The 23,759-nt window shown below is 32.2% G+C and overlaps 4 protein-coding genes and 1 non-coding gene across 5 annotated transcripts; 4 read left to right on the forward strand and 1 right to left on the reverse strand.

Moving 5' to 3' along the window:
• Positions 1 to 122: 122 nt before the first annotated feature.
• On the forward strand, positions 123 to 5,688 carry LOC101208423 (phosphatidylinositol/phosphatidylcholine transfer protein SFH12). Its single transcript, XM_004149953.3, has 15 exons — positions 123 to 423; positions 684 to 820; positions 1,047 to 1,308; positions 2,010 to 2,109; positions 2,233 to 2,499; positions 2,712 to 2,789; positions 2,895 to 2,996; positions 3,073 to 3,122; positions 3,275 to 3,374; positions 3,457 to 3,507; positions 3,662 to 3,757; positions 4,138 to 4,258; positions 4,710 to 5,101; positions 5,196 to 5,270; positions 5,376 to 5,688. The coding sequence occupies exons 2-15, from the start codon at positions 793 to 795 to the stop codon at positions 5,391 to 5,393; spliced, it is 1,740 nt and encodes a 579-aa protein (XP_004150001.1). The 5' UTR covers positions 123 to 423; positions 684 to 792; the 3' UTR covers positions 5,394 to 5,688.
• LOC101208178 (transcription factor bHLH110) lies at positions 5,649 to 9,133 on the reverse strand. Its single transcript, XM_004149952.3, has 7 exons — positions 8,708 to 9,133; positions 7,872 to 8,397; positions 7,594 to 7,719; positions 7,400 to 7,465; positions 7,149 to 7,214; positions 6,571 to 6,630; positions 5,649 to 6,060 (listed from the first exon to the last, which is right to left on the reverse strand). The coding sequence occupies exons 1-7, from the start codon at positions 8,827 to 8,829 to the stop codon at positions 5,956 to 5,958; spliced, it is 1,071 nt and encodes a 356-aa protein (XP_004150000.1). The 5' UTR covers positions 8,830 to 9,133; the 3' UTR covers positions 5,649 to 5,955.
• Positions 9,134 to 12,955: 3,822 nt separating this feature from the next.
• On the forward strand, positions 12,956 to 13,027 carry TRNAH-GUG. Its single transcript has one exon. It is a non-coding gene; the product is annotated as a tRNA-His (tRNA).
• Positions 13,028 to 16,112: 3,085 nt separating this feature from the next.
• LOC101205136 (bZIP transcription factor 44) lies at positions 16,113 to 17,946 on the forward strand. The gene is made up of 2 exons (XM_004149939.3): positions 16,113 to 16,712; positions 17,453 to 17,946. Exons 1-2 carry the CDS (start codon positions 16,539 to 16,541, stop codon positions 17,720 to 17,722), a joined length of 444 nt encoding a protein of 147 aa, XP_004149987.1. The 5' UTR covers positions 16,113 to 16,538; the 3' UTR covers positions 17,723 to 17,946.
• Positions 17,947 to 20,241: 2,295 nt separating this feature from the next.
• On the forward strand, positions 20,242 to 23,427 carry LOC101204887. The gene is made up of 5 exons (XM_004149938.3): positions 20,242 to 20,749; positions 21,093 to 21,174; positions 21,297 to 22,058; positions 22,151 to 22,411; positions 22,670 to 23,427. Exons 1-5 carry the CDS (start codon positions 20,344 to 20,346, stop codon positions 22,827 to 22,829), a joined length of 1,671 nt encoding a protein of 556 aa, XP_004149986.1. The 5' UTR covers positions 20,242 to 20,343; the 3' UTR covers positions 22,830 to 23,427.
• Positions 23,428 to 23,759: the final 332 nt, after the last annotated feature.

The following is a 23,759-nucleotide window of genomic DNA, read 5'->3' on the forward strand; positions in this document are numbered from 1 at the left end:
AAAGAAGAATGGAGAAGCAAACAGAGGATCCATTTGCCGGGAAAGTGCAAAGAGACGTTAAGTTAGTTGGGAATTGGGATATAAACGGCAATGAACGAAAGCAAGAGGGTTGGGTTTCGCCGGTATCATCAAAGTCCAGTGAATCTTAGCTGACTTCGTCAATCTTCTTATTCTCAAACAACAGATTTTCATCTTCTTTTTCTTTTTTCTATTTATCAACAAAATTAACAAACTCTCTTTTTTTCTCTCTCTCTCTCTTCTAATCTTTCCCCCTTCTCTTATGTTCTGTTGTAATTCGCCTAATCTCTCCACATTTTCCTTACAGCCTTCTCTTTTCTTTTTCTTCCCTCAATTTAATCTCCCTCTCCCCGCCTACTTCGCTTTCCTGCCCCTCACATTTCACCTTCTTTGCGTTTCTCATTGGTAATTTCTCCGCTCTCTCTCTCTTTTCTTTTTCTCTTAATCTATCTACCCCATGTTCCTTTTTTATTACTTCAATGTCGTTTGGGTTTAATGTGGATGGTTTTTCAAGTTTTTGTTTTAATTTAGGTTGAAGATCGGGAAAGTTTTTGTGGGGTTTGCTTTCTTTTGTAACTTTTGAAGATCTTCTTCACATTTTAATTTCTTGGGTTTTCTTTTCTTTTCCTTTCTTTTCTTTTCTTTTCTTTTCTTTTCTTTTGCAGGCCGGGCATTTAGGAGAGGAATTGAAATCTGATCTTTTGTGATATGAGTGCTTGATTCGTCTCTTTAATGCATAGCCTATTTCAATAGTAAACCCAAAAACACGACATCATGTCCGGACCATTGTTTTCCAAACCAGGTGTGTTTTTCTAATCCATTTGTGGTTGCATTCGTTCTTCTATTATGAATCCTTCCCAGTTTTGTTTATGGATCTTTCGTTTTGTCAACTGGGATTCCGCAAGAATGTTCATGAAAAAATGGATGAAATTTGTGAGCTGAACAAATTGAAAACGTAGAACTTGAATGGATGATCCTCATTCTTTTGTTTAGCTGAGATTTGACTGATTGTTTTAAACTTTTTATAGCTCTTGAAGGGTCTGATCTTGAGAATTCCGAGGATGAAAAGAATACATCTATTGGGTCCTTCAAGCAGAAGGCAGCGCATGCCTCCTCCAAGTTCAGACATTCTATGACAAGAAGGGGCAGGAGAAGTAGTAAAGTTTCATCTGTGGTAATTGAAGACGTGCGCAACACAGATGAGATGCAGGCTGTTGATGCCTTTCGCCAAGCATTAATATTAGAGGAGTTGCTACCCGCCAAGCACGACGACTATCACATGATGCTCAGGTTCATCGTTTTATACCCCTATGTTTTATCACCTGCCCAGCAGCATCCAAATCATTGAAGTTCAATTCTCTTGGTTTTCAGGCTTTATTTAATCGCTCTGTACATTCTCATCATTATATCAGCCCAAGTTTTTCTAAGTATTAGGAGGTTGATATGTACTAAAAGATTTTTGACGTGAACATAAAATGGTTGCTTCATGTCTTTGAAGCTTTACTGAGCTAAAACGCTTGAAATAATGCTATGGAAATTTGCTTTAGCAGTCATGGTGGTGATACAGATTATGATTTTTTGATTAGATGACGACCAATTTATTTCAGCTTTGAGAAAGTATTGGCTGAGGGGAGATTCAAGATCTTCCTACTTCTCCCCTGTCTCCCTTAGATTTCAAGCAAGATATTACCAATACGTACCTTCTCCCAGAAGTTATCATCTCTACATACTTCCCGTAATGGAAGGCAGCTGCAGCCCTAACTAACTAATATGCTTGGGGCGCCACACGAATATAAATCATATTACATATTACCCAGAGTCCCCTTTCTTCATTGTCTTACATCTCTCTACGTAATTTCGTGATTGGGGTCTATCTTATCAAAGTTGATCGTTACATAGTGTAGGGCAAGCATCGTGTCAAACAGAAGCATGTGTTCATCTTCTTTTCAGTTTTTTATGTTGTAGTCTTAAAAAATCTCCTTTGGACACAGATTCTTGAAGGCCAGGAAGTTTGATATTGAGAAAACCAAGCAAATGTGGTCTGACATGCTCCAGTGGCGTAAAGAATTTGGCGCTGACACCATATTGGAGGTATTTGATATAGAAATATTTGCATAGCCTTTACAATTTTTGTGCACCTTTCCCTGTATAAGAAATACCGGATTTTATAAACTCCTGAATTGAATTTCCCCTTTTTTTCCTTCTCTACTTAAGGATTTTGTATTTGAGGAGCTCGATCAAGTCTTGGATTATTATCCTCAAGGACATCATGGTGTAGATAAGGAAGGACGGCCAGTATATATTGAGAAGTTGGGAAAGGTCGATCCCACAAAGTTAATGCAAGTCACTGATCTTGACCGCTATTTGAAATACCATGTACGGGAGTTTGAGAAGACATTCTTGGTAAAGTTTCCTGCCTGTTCAATAGCCTCCAAGAGGCACATTGATCAAAGTACAACAATATTGGATGTCCAAGGAGTGGTATGTATGTCTCTATATTATTATTACTTCTCTAGAGTAATTAATTGCGGCCAAATACTTTATGCAATTTTTATATACCTCTATCATCTTGGTATATGTCGTGATAGTGATTCCCTTTGAACAAGTTGTTCTTAAAAAATTTGGGGTGTTTATCTCTTTCATTCCTTTTCCAATTCCCTAGTGCAATTTTTAAACTAAAATTGATTTGACAGGGACTTAAAAACTTCAATAAAACTGCCCGGGAACTCATTTCCCGCCTTCAAAAAGTTGATGGCGAGAACTATCCAGAGGTATATTGTAGAATGTTTGATGTTTAGTCGTATGTAATGTTATTTTTTCTTTTAACTACGTCTTATACTGAACCAAAGTTAAAATGTGAGTAAACGTGAATGCAGACCTTGAATCGTATGTTCATCATTAATGCCGGTTCCGGATTTAGAATGTTGTGGAACACTGTAAAATCTTTTCTAGATCCTAAAACCACAGCAAAGATCCATGTAAATGTTCTTCCCTAATTTCAGTTTCTTAATATCAAATTTTGCAAATGTAACTAACCTAGTGAAACTTGCTCAGGTTCTTGGAAATAAATACCAAAGCAAGTTGCTGGAAATTATTGATTCAAGGTTGGTCACTTAAGAGAAAATAAATGGTCAAGTTATAGTTTAAACTTCACTAATCCTATTAGCTTAAGATCTTCTAGGTACCCCTCGTAGATTTGGAATTTTTCAAGTAACGGCTTGTAAATGTCTCCTTTTGCGATTTCATGTTGCAACAGTGAATTGCCAGAATTTCTTGGAGGCACATGTACCTGCGCCGATCAAGGAGGATGCATGCGTTCTGATAAAGGTCCATGGAAGGACCTAAATATATTAAAGGTCCCAATTGATATCTCCATCTTTGATTATAGTTCATCTGACTTTTATCGTTGATTTTTAAAAATAATTGATGGACTTGCAGATGGTCAACAATGGAAACCATAAATGTTTAATGGAATGCGGGGATAACGAGGTTATTTTCTTGGGTTTTGGACCTTTTTTTATTTGATTTATTTTGAAGTTTCTATTTTACGTTTTTTTTATATGGTCTCTTTAATATCATGACCTCTACGTACTTCTAACTTCTTCTCTAGTTGATGAACTATTTTGGTATGTGCTCTATATAGGGACATCACTTACCCGATGTTAAGGATGTCTGCACCATCTCCCCCAAACATTCTTTTAATCACGTTGAGCATCAATCACTCTCTTCTCTCCCTGAGGTAAGAGAGAAATTTAATTTGCTTCACTCCGTAATGTTCAATTTAAATTAATGATTTTCAGTCAACTAGTAAGAATTCAATAATGTCCCCAATAATAACTACAAGAAACTATATATCAAATCTTTTTAGTTTATGTTCTTTAGTGTTGAGATTGATCATTACATACAACCAAAATTTAAAGTTGAATAAGTAAAGCTTTGATAACCATTTGATTTTTGAAAAATCAAGTTCATATGAATTTTGTTTAACTCGTGAGTTTCTTCGTTTTGGTAGGAATAAGGAATACATATCTTATATATCCAAAACTATTTTCTACATCTTCTTCTTTGGAAAGTCTTGGATCACATTGTCTGTTCCTAATCAAAATATAAATATGATAGGTTCCAATTACCAAGAATATTCAAGTGCCTTACAATGAGGATTGTGTTCGGGTGATCGATAAAAATGTGGATTTTGCATGGAAAACAGTGCCAGAAAAGAAAATGTTAGCCTCTTCCAAGGGTATGTTATCATTTTCAATTACTCATTTTTACTTTATTTAATTTAATTATTCAGTTTAGAAGGTAATTTTATTATTCATGATTTATGCTTCTTGATTCTTACTGCACATGTTGCTTGTGGCGTATCTACTTGACCTAGAAGTTAGAGGATTAAATCTCCTAACTCGTTTATCGTTGAACTCAGAAACGGTTTTTTAAAAGATTAAATCTACATTTTTCAAATCTAACTCTTCCTTTATTCTTATTCAGTGTTTGCAACTATGTTTAAACATCTTTTAAAAAAATTTGAATTGGTTAGAATACAAATGTAAATCTTGCATGATTGAGCTCTTTAGAAAATAAAGTGTGTGTATATATTTTCATTTGGGTACAGCTGCATATATAGAAGTATTTAGATAATTTTCTGTTGCATAATCAAAGTTTTTTTTATTTTATAATACAATTCCTTGCAGCAATAGATTGTGGTTTAGCCGGTTCAGTAGAGGCCCCTGGGGGTCTTAAATTCAAGTTTGTCGCTAATATTGTGGCCTTCCTAATGGGAATTTCTGCTACGGTGAGATTGGCTCGCACCATGCCTAAGAAGCTCACTAATGCCTCCATTTACTCCAACCCAGTTTACTGTGCTGACGACCCGATGTACAAGGGTCAGTGTCAGGGTCAGCCACCTTTATTACAACCCTTACCTGATTACATGTCCACCGTTAAGCGCATGGCTGAATTGGAAGAGAGAGTCAATAAGTTGTGCATTAAACCTCCTGACATGCCTCGCGAGAAAGAGGAGCTACTGAAAGCTACAATAACCCGCGTTGAAGCCCTTGAACAGGAGCTTATCGTATCCAAAAAGGTATGATCAGTTAAAACGCCATTGTTCCTTTTTCTATGCTGCGTAGTGTTTTTCCTTAGTGATCACGATCAGTATAATGTTGAACTTACCATAGGTTTTGGAGGAAACAATGGCTAGACAAGCTGAGATCTTTGCTTATATTGAGAAAAAGAAGAAAAAGAGGAGACTGGTAATCTACTTTCACTAACCACATTGTCTTTTTTTTCTTTTATAAGTGAATTTGAATTGACTTGCATAACTTTGGCTGAGAATATTATTATATTACTGTATACAGATACCATTCCGCTGGTGAAGGGATATATCCCACAAACGATCACAGCTACGACCGGTTAAGCGATCGCCCCCAAACACCAAATCTCTCCGCTCTCTGTTTAAAACCAGAAAAAAAATGTAAATGGAGTTCTGGTGAAGTTGTTTCAATTTTATTGTACACAGTATTTATTTCTGATGTAAACCTGAGTTCGTCGTCATTAGATTAACCAAAAGAAGAAAACCCCCATCTCTTTAAATATGATGGGGGGGATGTAAATTCATAAGAGTTTCTGCAAGAAACGAAATCAAACACGTGTGTTTTACTACAAAGCAAATATGATTTTGGAAAAATGGGAAAATTACAACAAGTAAATGCTTATTTTGTAGATCTCACTCTACCAAATAACCATTATTGACAATTTTCTTCTCTTTAAACTGAACTGGAAAGAACAGCTATACAACAAACAGCAAACAGCCAACGAGAAAACCCCAATAAACAACATCAAGAATTGCCTTTTTTTTTTTTTTTTTTGGCTGAGCAGTTTTCTTCCCCTTTCTTTGATGAAAATCTTTTGAAATCTTTGGTTTTGTCTCTCTCTCTCTTAATCATAACCATGAATGAATGAAGCGCAGGAAAGTGGCATAAGACACAGCCCTCTGCTTCTAAGATCTTGCCTTGGTTTTGTTCCTTCCTCTTGGATTGAACCCTGCAAATTTTAGTATATAATTAATACTTTCAGTTTAATTTTACACTACTACTACATATAAATTTATATGGTTTAGGGTTTCTCTTTGAAATACAAAAACTATTTTTTTAATGTCTAGGTATAACAAATTGGCAGTTTCTATAAAACAAAACACATAATACATACAACCTTATCTTGTCTTATATATCCATTAATTCTTAATTAAATTAAACAATAGTTCCTCTTTACCATTCTTCTATCGTTTTTTTATATATATAAATATAACTCTTCTTAATAAGAGCAATAGGATCATGTCAAGAGTGTGTGTTTCACTCGGAAAACCCCATTAAATGAAAAGATGTTATTCTGAACCAAAGTATCAGTTAAAAAATAAACAGATCCAAACCAATTCACAATATTAAACTCCCAAGTAATAAACAAGGGGTGCATGAAGAGTGAAAGGGTTACTATTAAGAGGCTAAGGAAAGGAGAATCAAGTTGATGAGTAAAAAAAATATATTTATCACTTACAGGCTGCTGTTTTTGGTAGGGTTTGCTCTGAGAAGACCCCAAATATGGCATGCTTAAAGTCTGCACACAGCTTATGATAAATTCTGTTAGACGCACTACAAAATTTTAAAAATAATCATTTGAATTTTTGTTTTTTATCTTTTAAATTTGTGCTTGTTTTTCTGCAATTCCATTACCATGCTTTGATCTTTCTTTCTTTTTTTTTTAACAAGAAGCTAAATAAGGAGAGGGATTAGTTAGTATACGAACACCCAAACATCTCCATCAGCTTAACATATCTATAACACCCTCGTCACACTCTTCCCCAAGGAAAAATATGATTTGAACGCATACCCAAATTTTGAAAAAAAAAAAAAATAGAAACGACCCTTTAGATTTTCAAAACATTTAATTTTGAAGCTTAATTTTAAACATATCATGAAGGTCCTGCATATGTGTTAACCTAGCTAGTTATGATATTCAGGTATGCCCACTAATTTCACGATCTTCTCTGTCTTGTTCTAATAATAAAAAATAAAATAAAACTTAAATAATTATCAAAGGAAACTGTAGTTAAAGTTAATAGAGAAGTAAGTCACCTCAACTTGATCATGAAGAAACTGAATGTAGCCAATTGCTTCAGTTAGAACTGAGGAAGTATCAGTCTGAAAAAGATAGTTTTTTTTTCAAAATAAAATGAAATGGTAAGAAACTGTAACCACAAGTTATGGGCAAATGGGGTTATTTTAAGCATAAAAAAAGAGAGGTTAGTGGGTTCTGAATCTGATAAAAAGGAAAGCAAAATAATGTAGAGAAAGAAAAAGAGTTTTGATTTATATATAATATATACCTTACCAAAAGGTGCTACCAGCCTTTGAAGTGCTGAAATCCTGTCTCCCAATTTCTCTTTTCTCACCTGCACAAATTAAGATTATACAAATTTTAATTCAATATAACCCACAAAAAATAATATATCTTCGTAACCAAACAATTAAACATGTTCCAATCTTGAGTCACTTCTTAAATTGGATTCAAAAGCTTTACCTTTAATGGTGGGCAAGAAGTTCTTGAGGTGGAACAAGATTTCTTTGATTCTGGATTATTGGACTTTTTAGGCTCAGACATGCTGTTCATTGGCCTCTTTGCTCTAGCAACACTTGATGATGAAGTCTGAAAATAAATATTTTTTTAAAAAAGGAAGTAATTTGCATGTAAAGATACTATACTTTTTATCCCAAATCAACAAAAGGGTAAAATGATTGAATAAATGAGAGGAGATTAAAAACAAAAAAATGTGTATAAGAAGATGAAAAGATACAAACTTTATTGGAGCTGTTTGATGGGCTGTTGTTATTATTAATTGAATCTTGAACATGATGATGATGATGCTGCTGTTGCTGATGAGCATAACCAAATAGAGCTCTATTTTTGTTAAAAGCACTTGAATTATAATTTGGGGTTGAGAGAAAATCCAGATGATGGTGACGATCAACAGCATGTAAATTGTAGCCCATGGTACTTGAAAATGATGATGAAGACAACAAATCCAACGTTGAAGTACTACTACTATTATGATTATTGTTGTTGTTGTTCCTTAAACTACTCGAAAAAAGATTATTGTTGTAATAATTGGTGTTGGATCCAGCTGATATCCCTGGTAAAACTCCATAACTTGCTGGAGATTGAATAGAAGAATAAAGAGCTGAAAGCTGCTGCTGTTCATTGGGTTGTTGTTGTTGGTAAGTTGATGAGAAATTGAACCATACATTCTGATCATTCTCATTGTCTCTTGATGAACATTGTAAGCTTTGTTCCACTAAATAAGGGTTATTGTAGGAATTTCCTTCCCTGCATGAACCACATATGTATATGTACCAAAAAAATTGAGAACAAATTATATTACTCAAGAAAAAATAATAAGGAGGTTCATCCAGATATCTCAACTAGGTCAACATATCCTCATCAACCACGAAGAGATGCATTTATTCATCATGTCTCAAACATATAAAGATGACCTTTTTTTTCTTAAGCTAAAAAAAGGATAGTAAAGATTGAATCTTGATGTATTTTGCATGCATATGATAATGATTAAAGACGATGAGTATATTGCAAAAACAAACATAAATTAAGGGGAAGATTTAATTGAGTTTGGGCTTACAAAAGGATGTTGGGGCTGCTACATTCATGAGTAGCGATGGGCTGTGTTCTTGGAGCTGATACCAAAGAAGAATATCCAACAAATAATTCTTGAAGTTGATGTTGGAGATTAGCAGACTCCATGGGTATGGTCTAAAAAAGAGATTTTGAAAAAAAGAAAAGAATGAAATGATTAAAGGGGAAGAGATAGATGATGGTGGGGGGGGAAGAGAATTGCCTTTTCCTTTTTCCAAACTTTAGTACTGTTTGTTGTGTTGCCTTCTTGGCCCTTTCAAATTCTAAAGTTTATAGTATCATTTGGAAAGATGAAAGCTGTTGAAAATATATATGATTATCAAATTAAAATTAGAAAACTAAAAAAAGTATATAAGATGAGAGAATAATTTAGCAGACCTTTGGGGGAAAGAACAAAAACCTAAAAGGGATTTTAATGGGGATGACTTTGGGGTGGTGGGTTTGTTTATTATTAAGTTGCCTTTACTCTCTCTTCCCCCATTTCCAACTTCAACCTTATTTATAATATATATTAGAATAGATCAGAAAAACTTTGGTTTATGCAGAAAAGAAAAAAACTTTATGCAGCTTCATCAGTTGCTTTTTTCAAAACCCTATCTACCCTTTATTTTGGCTGATTTCAATATCATCATGTCAGAAAGCAATATAGTCCTTCAACCCTTAATCAAAACATTGTTGTTTGGTCCTCACCTTAGCTAGGAAAGAGAGAAAGATTGTTAGGGTTTGGCTACATTGATTGTAACAAATTTTTTACGAAGTGGATTTCTTTTCTGTGGAATGTGTTTTTCTCCAAGTTTGGAGTTTTCCACTTAAGATTTTAAGTTTCTTATTTTGTTGCAATCTTTTTTTCTCACTTGTTTTAATTTATGTTTATTCATACGATAGTAGGGGATTTTGTTTTTCTTAACATATAATGGATGGGTCTAACATCTCTATTTAATTAGTACCATATGTTTAGTTTAGTAAAAAAATTGTTTCGAAATCTACAGATGATTAAAAATACAAAATGTACTAAAATAATAGAAAATGACATATAAATTGTAATTAACTATTGACACGTTAGCTATGTCCATGCAGGTAGATAAAAAACAAATTTTATTAGAGAAGATGTTATAAAATACATCATGAAGGCACCCTAGGATTTAAAGAAGTCATATAGTACACTTCTTTAACCCTATACTTGTAAACTTGAATTACGTAAATATGACAAATACATAAATAACTTAGATTTTGGAGAAGTTGTACTCAAACCCCACCATGCAAGGACCATCTACACCACTCCTGTACCTAGCTTGGCTAACCGGGCGTGACTCTCGTACTTGGTGATTTGAAATACAAAGACTTAATATCACCAAACTTTATTTATTTTCTTATTTTTTAATGATAACTTTTTTCTTTCTCCAATGAAAACTCTGATCGGTTAATGGATAACAGTAAAGGCAAAGATGGATATCTTTTTTTCTGATGAACATAATCACTGGATGAGATGTTGCTGTTATCAGATAAAATAAAATGATTTTTAAGGTTTTTTTTCTTTTTTTCGAAGATTTCATTTAGTTTTCGACTTTTGATATATGGTATAGGAAAAAAAAGGAAGTGACTGGTTAACCAATGATTTTGATCTCTTCCCTTAATCACGTAATAGGCAACTTTTGCTTTTTCTCTTTTTGTGTGTGCTTTCTGTTCAACTTAAAATATATATGAGTGTGACTAATTATACTTTTAACTACCTAATATATATTTATTTCCATCCGATTAAGTTTGGAAAGCAAGAGGAGGGATTTGATTAATTAATTAGTATTCATTCAATAATTAAGCACCTTAAATTTTCACCATCTATATAAATTAACTCAACAAGAGGCTTCATTCCCACACCTTCGCCCATTTGTTGAACGAAAAACATGTTGTGATAATAGTTTGTTGTATACTCAGATCAATAAAAATTAGACAAATAGGTTTTCCTAAGATGGGCATAGCTAATATTGTGACACAAGTACTTTAATTTTCATTAGGATTATTGTAGGCTTAAGTCCTTATGATTTATTTTTTAAATGAGAAAAATCAAGAAGTGTTATGTACATAATCAGCAGGAAAAGAGCTCGAACAAATCAAACAACAAGGGAAACTACAGAAAAGTCTTTCGGTTTAAAGCAATAGATAAGAAGAGACATCATAATTAAAAAGAAATTAAACTCTTCTTTCAAAAATAATTTTTCTATTTTCACAAAACACACAGAAAACATATCTCACTGCTCTATCTCTTTTATATTGGAGATATGTTGTTCACAAACGTACACCTCTTAAAAAGGTATCTCTTAAAAAAAAAATCTCTCAGCTCTGTACATTTCAACATTAGCAAATTTCAATTTTTTTTTAAAACATAAATTTCATATATTATCCCTAATTTCTTCATTCTTTTCCCCAAGTGTCACATTCTTTAAAAGATTCATTTACATCCCTTAAATTTAGCCCTTGTTTAATCGAAAACACAGTGTTTCTCTTTTATATATGATGTAGTAGTAAGTAAAAATATGAGTTCAAACATAATTCATGGCAAGAAAATTTCGTTCTTGTCAAAAGATTGTGTTTTAGAATAAAAGAAAACAGCATTAATTAGGAAGGATAGTAAGAACACGATCTTTGTCAATAACAAGACCAAAAAGCCAACAAGAGAATTCACCCATTGATAGAAGAGAGCAGAATTAAATCTTCTTGCCTGGAGTTACTGTGTTACTGTGTTTGAGATTAGTGACAAGAAGATTGAATCACCACGAAAAGAAGTAACCACAATGTATACGAATTCTACTATATTATTCATCACTAATAAATTTAAATTTTAGATTAAAAGTATAAAATTAAACATTAGCTTTTATTTTACGTAACTAATCTATGTTTGTTTCACAATAATTTAAACCATTGAGACAACAGTAATTTTCTACAACATCAAAATCACTTTGAAATATATACTTATTAATTTATTGGATAGATAGATGATGCCATGACCTTCTTTCTTTCTCCCACCATAAGTTATATGAAAGTAGTTGACTTGTAAATTTTGATTCATTGATTCTTTTTCTATAATGGAGTTATCTTTAAAAAGAAAAAAGAATAAAAGAAACAATTCACCTGAATATTAGCTGAAGTAGTGTATTGTATGATGTTAGAGGAAAAACAGGAGGGTGTGTGAGTGGAATAGAAATGATATCAAAAGATCTGACCCCAACAAGAACACTGGTTAAAAAGTGTAAATACAAGTTAGAAGAATATATATGATGGCTTAGTTTTGTCTCTACCTCTTACTTCTGTCTCCCCTTAATTAAAATTACCCTTACCCCGCCCCTAATTTAACATTTCCACACATTCTTCTTTTTGGTTTTTATCAAAAATTTATCTTTCACTTTCGAATTATTGGAAAGTCAACTCAAATATTTAATTCATTAAATCGAGGGAAGGAAAAAGAGACCCAAAAATGGGCTCACATCCCACTATTCCTTACTTTTTAATAACTTTAAACCCCAAAACTATTTTTATTATTGAAAAAAAACAACAACGCAACAAAGGAGCTGAATTCATATATGTGTGTGTGGGTATATAATGCGCCCTTCAAAAAAAGTGTACAATTATTTTGCAAACGCAACATCATTGGGATTCCAACATGCTTTTTGTAAAATTTATGTGTCACTCTTCTTTTATTAGAAAGACAAAACCAGTACTCTACGCCTTACTTAAAAATCCCAATTGGAGTCCACGTTGCCCACTCTTTCTTTTCTTTTCTTTTCTTTTTATTTTGGAATATGAGAAAACTTCTGTTTCTATGAGTTTCTTTATTTTTGTTCTTAAAAACATGGTTTTTGTGTATCACAATCTGTGAAGTAGCTAAAGAGATGTTGTTAAAGCCAGGAAAAGGAAGGAATTTAAGAGAGAGAGGAGATAATGATGAGAATGATTTTTATTCCTTCTGATATATATATATATATATAAGACCTAAAAGTGGTGAATATTTTTGTGTGTTTTGTTGCTGCAAACCCCAAGGCCCTGAAAAGAAGGACCCATAATTCTTAAAAGAACCCTTGGGGTTGAGTTTATACTAATTTCTTTCCTTTTTGAAGTCGGACAAAACAATAACTCCAGAAAGAAGCCGCATTTTCATGCCCTTTTGTCTTTCTGTCTTCTTCTTCATTCCTACTTCTTTTTTTTATACTATTCCTTTACCCCGCCCCTTCTTCTCCATAATGTGGCTGTAGTTTAGTGGTGAGAATTCCACGTTGTGGCCGTGGAGACCTGGGCTCGAATCCCAGCAGCCACACTTTTTTTCTTTTTCCTTTTCTTTTCATTCTTAGTCCAACCGGCCGAGTTTTTTATGGCCCCATAACTTGATTACGAGTCCATTAACTTCTTGGCCCATTACTTTTTAGAATCTCACGTTTCAAAGAAAAACAATAACCTTACTGCATCGTATATTTTCAAAACTATACCCAAAGGTTATAATAAAAATGTTTTCCATACAAATCAACTTTAAGGATTTTTTAAGAGAAACTAAAATTAAGATTTATTGAAAATAGACTCACTACACATTTAGATGTATATGATTAAAATAAAATGCGTGGATGAAAATTAATAGTTTAACCTTTCTACTGTGATTATGTTTTCTTTTTCAAGAAATTGAACAGTTTTGGGTTTAGCCAACAGCAAACAAACAATTACAAGGCTTCCTTTTCTTTCTATCAACCGCATTATAAATGATAAGGGGGAAAAAAATAAGTACATTATCTAGATAAAGTTAAATAGAATATATAAATGTTCAATAAATTATTAAGTAATGCTTTGCTTTAATCGGGTGGATTATTCAAAATATAACTTTTAGTGATAAAAAAAACTTTTAATAAGATATTTGCTTTCAATTTGAACATGGAGTTAAAGATTAATATAATTAGAAACAAAATTGAAAGGGATTGGGCAAGATGAAGATTATGTTGTAAATGCCAATTAGTGTTGAATTAAATAGAAAAGAAGGGACGTCATTGTTTATTTTTGTATAATAGTAATAATAACAACAAAAGAATGAAATGGAGGGGAAAATGAAAATGGGAAAAGAGAAGAGTTGTTAGTTAGTGGATAAGAAAGAGGGAGGGAATCAAATGAATGGGAACTTTGGGAAAGCAAAATAATATTGAATTTGGGAAGAAATTAAAGTAAGTGGTTTTCCAATCTGTACGTAACGTAACAATGCCTTCTTGTCTGGGGAAATTATTACCAATTTCAAAATTTTCATATTTATTACGTTACAAACACTTTCCCTTACTGTTTCTCATCTCATCCATGGATCGTTACAACATTTCCATACTTAAGTTCGTTAGAAATTGAAAATGTGTGAAATTTAGAAAGTTCGATAGTAAAATAAACGTGGGTGTGTAAACAACAATTCTAACCATAATACCAATAAGAGTCCAACTCAACTAGTATTAATATACGCTGAGAACAAGAGATGGCATTAATTAGTTTAAATCTCTCACTCCATTTGGACTAAAAGAAAAAGAAAACAATCGGACACGTGATGCATATGTTGATGCACGATTGTGATCATGCCTTATATCGCCACCTGTTATTTTAATTTCTATTTATTTAAAAATATTATATATATATTTTTATTACGTACAAAAATAGAAGATTTAGGTGATTCAAACTTTCCAACTGTAAATATACATATTTGTTAGTACTATGAGTTATACATATATTTAGATTATAGGATTTTTTTATTTAAATTCTACACAATTGTCCAATTATAGTTTATTTAAAACGACGAACTATTTTTAAAATACATGAACAAGATAAGTACGACTTAAAATACATAGTTAATTATATTCTCTCACACTACACTTAGCTCATCAATTCTCTAATTGTTTTAACTCAAAACCTGCAGACATGCATCTTTTTTTCCTCTCTTTTGTTCTCTTATTTCTTTTATAATTGAAACCAACCAACAATGTTAGTTCCTTTATGAATAGATTATTCATTTACTTCCATGATGACATCATGATTTAAATAATCACAATGGTGATTGATGACTTGTAGAATCAAATCTATAGGCTAGGTAATTGTGGGTGAGACAAAATATGATATAATTTCACATGTAAATCAACAAAAACTATCAAGTGTAATAGTAAGCAATAAATAATTTACTAAAAAGTATGCATATAAAAATGTATAGTATAATATAAAGAATTAGTTCTTAAAAACAAAGAAGAAGAGGAAGGAAAAATAAAACGTAAAAAAAGTACCATTGTGTGAAGTCATGATTGGTAAATTTAGTTGCTTAGGTGGATGCAACTTGAATTGCTAACAAGGGAGAAACATGTATTGGAATCCTAGTTAAAGATACCAACTAAAAATATATAATAATCATCACAAAACCAAATGCATTAGCTTTTTTTTCTTGTTTGAAAAAAAAAGATACTTTTATTATTGATGTATATATGTGTGAGAAACATATGAAAAGTGGCAATTACACAAAAATGTACATGTCAATTATTTAGTCATATAAATTGTGAATATATTTGATTCAATTGACCAAACAATTAAGAATATGATTAGAGTCCTTGTATAATTAAAGATCATTATTGTTGGCTGAATATAAGATGCTTATATAATCAAAGATCATTATTGTTGGTTGAATATTAGATGTTTTTGAGAAAAATTACATGAGTTTATATTTAAAATAAACAATATCATATCATTGTAAAAGTCGTTATTCTAATATATATTAGTCAAAATTATTTACAAGTACAAAAAAGAAAATAAACTTGCACTAAAAAAAGTATATATCACATTGAACGTTCACATAATCCGCCCGTCATAACCACGGATGCCAATTTCACTCAATGGATGACCCACCCTTTTCTACTTGAGGACAAACCTTCCACTAGAGTCTAGAGAAGAGATCACCCTTTGCTTAGTACGATTATATTGTTTAGGGTCTCTAATTTATTAAAATAGATCCTTTTAATCTATCAAATTTCCAAAGTTTAGAAATTAAAGTTTTAAATTTAATAAATGGCAAATTTAGTCCTTCCAACCTTATAAATCTAACCAATCAAAAAATTGTTATTATTATTTTATAGAATGTATAAGTGCATGCAAAGACCTATAGATAAGATAAAAGAAAAAAAGAATAGACTCAATTTAATATTTTATTTAAAATACAATTGCTAATATAAAAGATAGCATAATTAAAGACTACAATAATAATATAACTAAAACAAAAGAATACTTATTATTTAAGTTTTGTGTTTTCACATTTGATGAGCACAGCACACCATATTGTGAGCCTACATGCATATTTATCTGAGTATTAAATTAAAACAATGGAAACGAATAAGCACTGCTTGTGGTCTCTCTATGATCTATAAAACCGGCGTTAACCAGCCTGTTTCCACCTCCCCCTACTCTCACTCTCATTTACAACTTATAACTTAGAGAGCTTAAGATCTCAATTCTCCAAGTTTCTTTCTTCTCTTTCATTTCTTGGCTAATTTATTGTTATTATTCGATGCTCTAAATTAACTGCCCATGTCTCCGGTTGTGACCGAAGTTCTCCTTTCTGGGTTTATTGTAAACTCAACTCTTCGCCGTAGAACTCATTTAGTTCAATCGTTCTCCGTTGTCTTCCTTTACTGGTTCTATGTCTTCTCGTGAACACATAATTATACTTTAGTTTATCTCCCTCATTAATTTCCTCTTCTTATTAATTGTTTATTTTCTATCATTACTAATTATCTATCTCTACACTATTATTATTTGTCCCGCCCCACGTCTTCGAAATGGCATCCTCAAGTGGAGTTTCGTCTGGGTCGACCAATGGTGGCATCCGACCCTCAAGGTCGGAAGATGACCTAGAGGAGGAGAGGAAACGCCGGAGGATGCAATCTAATCGAGAATCGGCTCGGCGATCTCGACTCCGCAAGCAAAAACATTTAGATGATCTCACTAATCAGGTAATTTTAACTTGTGCAGCGTTAGAACACAAATGGTCATGTGATGAAGTTACTTTTTTAAAAAGAAAAAAAAAATTAAACAGGTGCCGTGGTAGCTCGATTCCTTAGATTTTCTTTTAATTATGTAAGAAAATACGTATAGAGAAAAGATAGATGAATGGAGATCGAAATATATTTTTTCTTATTTTAAAATTTAGAGACGGTATAAACAGGATTGCCATACTATATGGCTACTGAGCATTCATAGGTAGAAGCTTTTCCATTTTGTGTATTTTTGGTGATTTGGTTTACTATATCCACCAAAAGAAAATTACCCCAATAAGATATACTCCCAATACAAAATTAACTGCACTTAATTCCATAGATATGCGAGACATGTATCGTTAAAAAAGATATTGTCTACAACTATACAAATCATTTTTTAAATAGAGTAAAAAACTAAGGAGAAAATGAATAGATAATGTTTGAATACAATTATTAAATAATTGTTAGATATGAAGTGAGTAAAAAGGTAGCGGTACCTGACAAATAAATAATTGGCCACGTATGAGGTCATTCCATACGTGAGATCTTCAAAGGAATACTAATTTGTATTTGTTTTGATGTTTTTTTCAAACAAAAATTATAACAATAATAATAATAGTAGATTCTATAATAACAATTTAATGAGTTGCATAAACATAACTGTATGTTTGGATGTTTTATAAATGTTGTAAAAGTATTTGATTGAACTCTTGCAGGTGAGTCGACTCAGAAACCACAACAACGAGATGACAACGAATATGACCGTAACGATGAGCCTATGCATTAGCTTGGAGGGTGAGAACTCAATCCTTGAAGCTCAGATACTGGAGCTGACAAATAGATTAAAGTCTTTAAACAATATCATAAAGTTGATAGAATCGATGGAAGTTTTAGAAAAAACATTTTCGTGTGAGATTGATGACTTGAATAATGATTTTGAGGAGGAAGATTATTGCAACCCTTGGAGATATCCATTTGCAAATTAGAAATATACCAATCATGGAAGACGTGCGGAAACACATATATGAATAAATATTGTTGATAAGGATTGATGTGAGTGTGTGTATGACGTGTGTTTGGTGGCCTTAGTAACATGCCTCCAAAAAATTGAACCAACAAAACAAAGTAATTTTTTTCTTCATTTTTTGGTTCATAATATCCCATCATTTGTATGTATGTCAATCTACAAAATATCATTATGGGTTATTTTTGTAGTGTTGAAAAATATATAGATATATATATACGTAGATAAATTATGTATATTTCAAAAATGGAGAATCAAACTTTCAAGTCGGATAATATTATCAATAATTTTGAAGCTAAATTAATCTTAAATGTAAAATTCAGATTATGTTGCCAGTTATCTTGGAGTTGTGATGGAGTAAAGTTTGTAAATTACATATGTACACATTGCTTTACATCCTTTCCACAAAAATTATAAGAAACCCGTTGGTGCTCGTTCATACCCCTCTCAGGAAACTGTTATATAATTAATTTCCCCTCATTCCTAATTAATTAGGCATACTTTAAAAAATCAATTCGTACGGTCTACATTTATTATTTCCACAAATTAAATTAGACACAACCAATGATAACCAATGATAATGAACTTGCCACTTTGACCCAAACATATATTCATGATTGAGTTATGTGAACAATCTTAGCTTTCCTAAAAAATATTATATATACTATGGTGAGCTGTCACGCTTCTAAGTTTAAAATGTTATTGATATAAAGTAAAAGTTTTTTTAAAAATAAATATGTTGAATGAAGAATCAAATTTCTAAAGTTGATAATGTAATAAGAATTGAGAAAGAGAATGCTCTTTCTCGTTTATAAGGATCACTAATACAAAATAAAAATAATTTAGAAACAAGCTAACCACTAATCTGCTAGAGCAAAATTAGAAAATTGTTTCTATTGAATTAGTAGAGGTTGCTTCTCAACCAAGATTCGAATTAAATATACTTTTAAGCACATATTGATATGTATGTAACAACTTCAAATAATATCGATCATCATCAATTTTAATGTATAATTTATTGAGGACATTGGAGTGTCGTTATTTTGATCCTTGATACTTTGAATTTTAGTCCCTATATACTTTAAATGATTCAAACTTAGACTCACATACTTTTCACAAAATCAAAATTTAATCTTTTGATTTTAATTTTTACCTGAATAGATTAGATAATAATAAAAATAATTTTCAAGCAAACAAATAAAATATGTGAATGTATCCCTAAATTTCATAGAAGAAATACGGTAAATAACAAAAACAAAAAAATCAAAATAAAAATCAAACTATAAAGATGTTGATTAAAAATACACACGTTAGAATCGATGAATTGAGTCTAAAAATTAAAATCGAACAAACTAAATATTTAATAAATGTATAAGATTGATATTACATTATCAACCAAAGTATAATGGAATCTTTTGTTTCAATACTTAAAATTCTAACTACTAAAATATGAGTGCACATGTTTTTGTATGGATGGAGAGGCCATCACAAAAGAGGATATATCCATATCTTACAACGTAATATTTTTGTTTTATACATATTGGTTCACAAATGGACAATAATATTTTTTTATTTTATGAAAAATAGTGGGCTACATACTACATCAATAATGCATATTAAAATTTGTGATGGGTCATTTAAAGTTTTGAAGGATTAGTTGTACTAAAAAATGTTTTAAAGGATATTTAATTGGGTCCTAAAATATTTTAAATATATATATATATATATATATATATATATATATATATATATATATATATATATATAATATATATTTTTGTTGATTATTGATAAAAGTTTAAATATAAAATGAGGTATGATATCTTCAATTAAATGACAAAATTTGAAAAGTACAAAAAGGAAAAAAAAAAAAAAGAAATACAAAAATAGAAGGAATCACAAAAACAAATAAACAAAACTATAATCTATTATGTCATGAATGTAGAACAAGGAAAGGTAACTTAATTTTTATCATCTTGCATGTCTATTACAAAATTATTTTGACAAGAAGAGGGGATAAGAAACAATCCTAAATTAATTGTTTTATTTGAAATGAATATTTTAAAATTTTACTTATCACAATTAAAAAATAATTATCTATGTATATGTTAATTGAAGATTAGAGGAGGGTCGGATCAATTATATAAATTAATTTAAATTTTATAAAATTTTACAAAAGTTTAATTAATTTAGTATAATTTTTTTAAAAAAACAAAAACATGATTAAAATAATTTTGGATCTAAAAACCATTGGCTTTCATGCTATAAGAAACAACATAATTTATTTGGTTTCCAACTATGAGTAATTACGTTGGAAAAAACCTTAGGGGAATGACTTTTGTTATATATTTTTATTTCTTAAAATGTTCCGTCTGTTAATTTAGTATATTTTGTTATGATTTAGTAAAATAATTATTTGTTAATTATTTGTAAATAGGGTTTAGGGATGTGAAAAAAGAGAGAATAAAAGAAGGAAAGAAAAGGAGACGTTTTCAGTTCGCATGGGCTCTAATCAGCGCGCAATTTCTCGGTATTCAGTTCTAGACGGTGGAACCTCCGCTGTGATGCGATAACGAATGAAGAATGTCATCCGAACTCTATACAGTCGAAAACCCTAGAAAATGGCGCTTCACATGGGAAGCCCAATCCCATATACCAATTCTACGTTTACTGCTCTTCGATTCAATTACCAATCCTTCTCTTCAATGTCGGAATCTCAAGGTTCAGCTCAATCTCCAGCAGTCCGTCGTTTGTGTGGCTTGGTTACAAGACCTCGATATGTCGATTCGAGTTCCCATGCCTCCGGTTTTGGTTGATGCTGACTCGCCTTTGAGTTTTAGAGCTTTCGAAGACCATATTGAGGTCAAGCTCGTCTTGCTTCTCCCAGTTGATCACCCAATTATTCTCAACTTCGACAATGTGCTGGATTTCTCCCAAGAGCAAGGAACTAGTCACTCCAAGGCTTCGAAGCCACTTTCCATGGATTCTGGTGCGCTCAACTTTTTTAGAAATCTACTCCATCTCTTTTAATATTCACTGCGTTTTTCTCTTATGTTTTCTAATAAATTTTGGTGAAGTATGATGTTATAGAAGACTCTTAACAGTTATGCATTATCATTAGCATTTGCGAAAGGTGCTAAATTTTCGAAGTTATAGGTTTCTGTTTTCTGTCTATTTCTCAAGTATATGATCATTATCAAGTTTTTAGGAGAATTAATTACGGTGCTAAAATGCCAGAAACGTTGGAGTTCTTTATCTTAAAGCTTTACCATCTACTATTTGTACATTAAGTTGTATATATTTTGCCCTTCTGAAATGCTTGTGTTTCTTAGATCAAATCAGTTTATCCCGCAGTGGTGGCGTCCACTTTTATTGCAGAAATTGTTCTTTCAGGCTGAGTAAATCCCCTCTCAGGTAGCTCATTATTTGGTAGTCCTATTTACAGGATTTAATTTACTAGACTGGTTGATTTGCATTTGACATTAGTTCATAAATTTTGGATCTCGTCTCACATTTTTTAATATCTATGCGTGTAGAGATTTCGTTGAAATGCCATCAGTCAACTGGCGAGAGGTGGCTGATAACTGGTTTGGGTCTTGCTGCTGCTCTTTCGGGGGGATAAGCGAGAAGCTGGTTAATAGGTACACAAATTCCTATAGATGTGAAAAGGGTGTCTGCCTACTCACTTTAACGACTATTACTCTTTCCAAGGATGACCTTATTGGCCATGTGTTCCCGGACAATGAAGGAACCCAACAACTCAAGGACGAATCAGATTTTGCTGATGGTGATTGTTTAACTGAAGCTAAGGAGGAATCGCCATGTAATCATACGTCTACAGAAAAGGTAAAATCTAAGCAGATCAACAATAAAAGCCTTTATGCAAACATGGAGGGTAGTGTTGCCGAGAAGGCTAGTGATGAAGTTGATTCGCCTATAGTGACTCCAATTCCGGACTGCTGTCATCATGAAGAGAGTAACGTACTTCATCATCTTGATAAGGATTGCATGCATCATACATGTGGCACAATTAAGTCAGACCCAAAGCCTGTTAATGCTGTAGATATTTCAGACGATCAGAGATCCTTTCTTAATGGTTTTCTTGGAAATATCTTTATGGCTAGACTGTCAAATCTTTCAGCAGATTTTGAGTGGGCTGAGTTCTTTTGCCCCCAGTGCTCAACTCTGATTGGAGCTTACCCTTGGAGAAATGGCTGTGGACCTACAGATGGCGGAGTTCGGTTTTTTAAGTGTTATGTCTCAACATGTTTAGCAGCTGAATCTGGAAATCTATTGAGGTTAGCCTATTGTTGTAATGTCACTTTGAGATATGTATATATATATATTTTATTTCACTGGGTGCTCAAGATTAGCTGACTTATTCACACAGGGAGTACACGTTGGAAAGAATGTTTGCAAATCAGTTACTGGAAAGTGCGCATGAAGAATCATCATTTCGTACTTTGGTTAAGGAGTTGAAAACCAAGTCTCCCATGCTGCACATTGTTCTCATCAACTCAAATTCTTGGTCTTGCAGTGGTTATTGTTTGGGCATGGAGGATACTGCCGAATTTGTTCCAAAGGTGGACTTGAATCCAATCATCAAGGTGCTATTTTCAGATTGCAACAAAAGTGCAGAATCTCACTTGAGGTTGTATGAAAATCGGTCTCTACTTTTTCCTTCTTATGTGAGGACGTGATTTAGTATCCTTATATATACAGCTATTTGCCTATTTGCTACCATAGATCACAGGTGTTCTCATATTCTGTAATTAATCTGTTTCCACCACTCCCTTTCCTTTCTTACGAGTACATGGTTTTTTTTATTTCTAGATATTTCTCATAACTGCATTGTGTACTCTGTTTTTAGATATAAATTGATCCAACTGATGATTGAATTGAAATGCAGGAAACTTGAAGAGTGGGTGACAAAAGATATAGCAGATGAAGTTTTTATGTTAGCCCATCAAATAGAGGAATTAGTTGAAATTCTAGTTTCAAGAAATGATACACTTCCATCTTCATGTTCTTCCCTTGATGGTTTAACTTTGACATCTATCCTGCGGTAAGGTTTATTCCATCTTCTCTGGATTCCTGCATGGACAAGTCAAGTTTTTCTAAGATACAACTCGATAAAGACTATAGCACATAGAACTCCACCAACTAAATTTGTAAAGCCTGAGATCGGTAGATCTGTTTATCATCAAGCCATATTCTATCACGAGAAACTTCTTAAACGTACTGGCTTAGTGGAGTACTTTATTTTACATTTGGAGTTAACCACACGTCTTGGAACCTGATTGGTTACAGCATTTCATCAAGGTGCTCAACTGTAAGATAATACTTGATAGTTCATGTTAGCATTTTAGTCTGATTAAAGTGACCTTGTTACAGAAGCATCCCCACAGCTATTAGGGGATGCCAACTAATTATGTATGAACGTTGAACCCTTTTGTTTATAAGTTGATGTAGGCCTTAAGGGAACCTGTACAGAGAATTTTTCAATGCTCTCTGCTCAACCCTTCTGTACTAGGCACCCATTTCTAATCTTCGAGCTTTTAGGATATTCTAGTGTTCTTACTTTTGTTTCTCTTTGCTGATCATGAGTTGCCAGCAAGTTTCGCAAGATTCAGTTTCATTATTACATTTCTTAGCCTTTTCAACCAACCTCTTGAAGAATGAGAATATGCCCTTTTCGTTAGTTTTGTAATTGTTATATGAAAAACCACTCAGTAGAATCGGGGGTGCACAACAGAATGGACCAAACCAAAGATGTATATTTGGTCTCTAGTCTTTTTTAAGTGTTGAATAGGTCTTTAAATGTTTAACTTTGTGTCAAAAACTTATGTTTTAATATGTTCATAACAAATTCGAAGTTTAAAAAAAAGTAATTTCTCTATTGATATTAACAATAAATTTAAATGGTTTGTCTAACGGAATTCTAATCTTAAGTGAGAGATATGAATTATATCTGTAATTTTACAAGTTTAGAATCACAT

Source organism: Cucumis sativus, chromosome 6 (assembly GCF_000004075.3).
Source record: "Cucumis sativus cultivar 9930 chromosome 6, Cucumber_9930_V3, whole genome shotgun sequence".
NCBI lineage: Eukaryota > Viridiplantae > Streptophyta > Magnoliopsida > Cucurbitales > Cucurbitaceae > Cucumis > Cucumis sativus.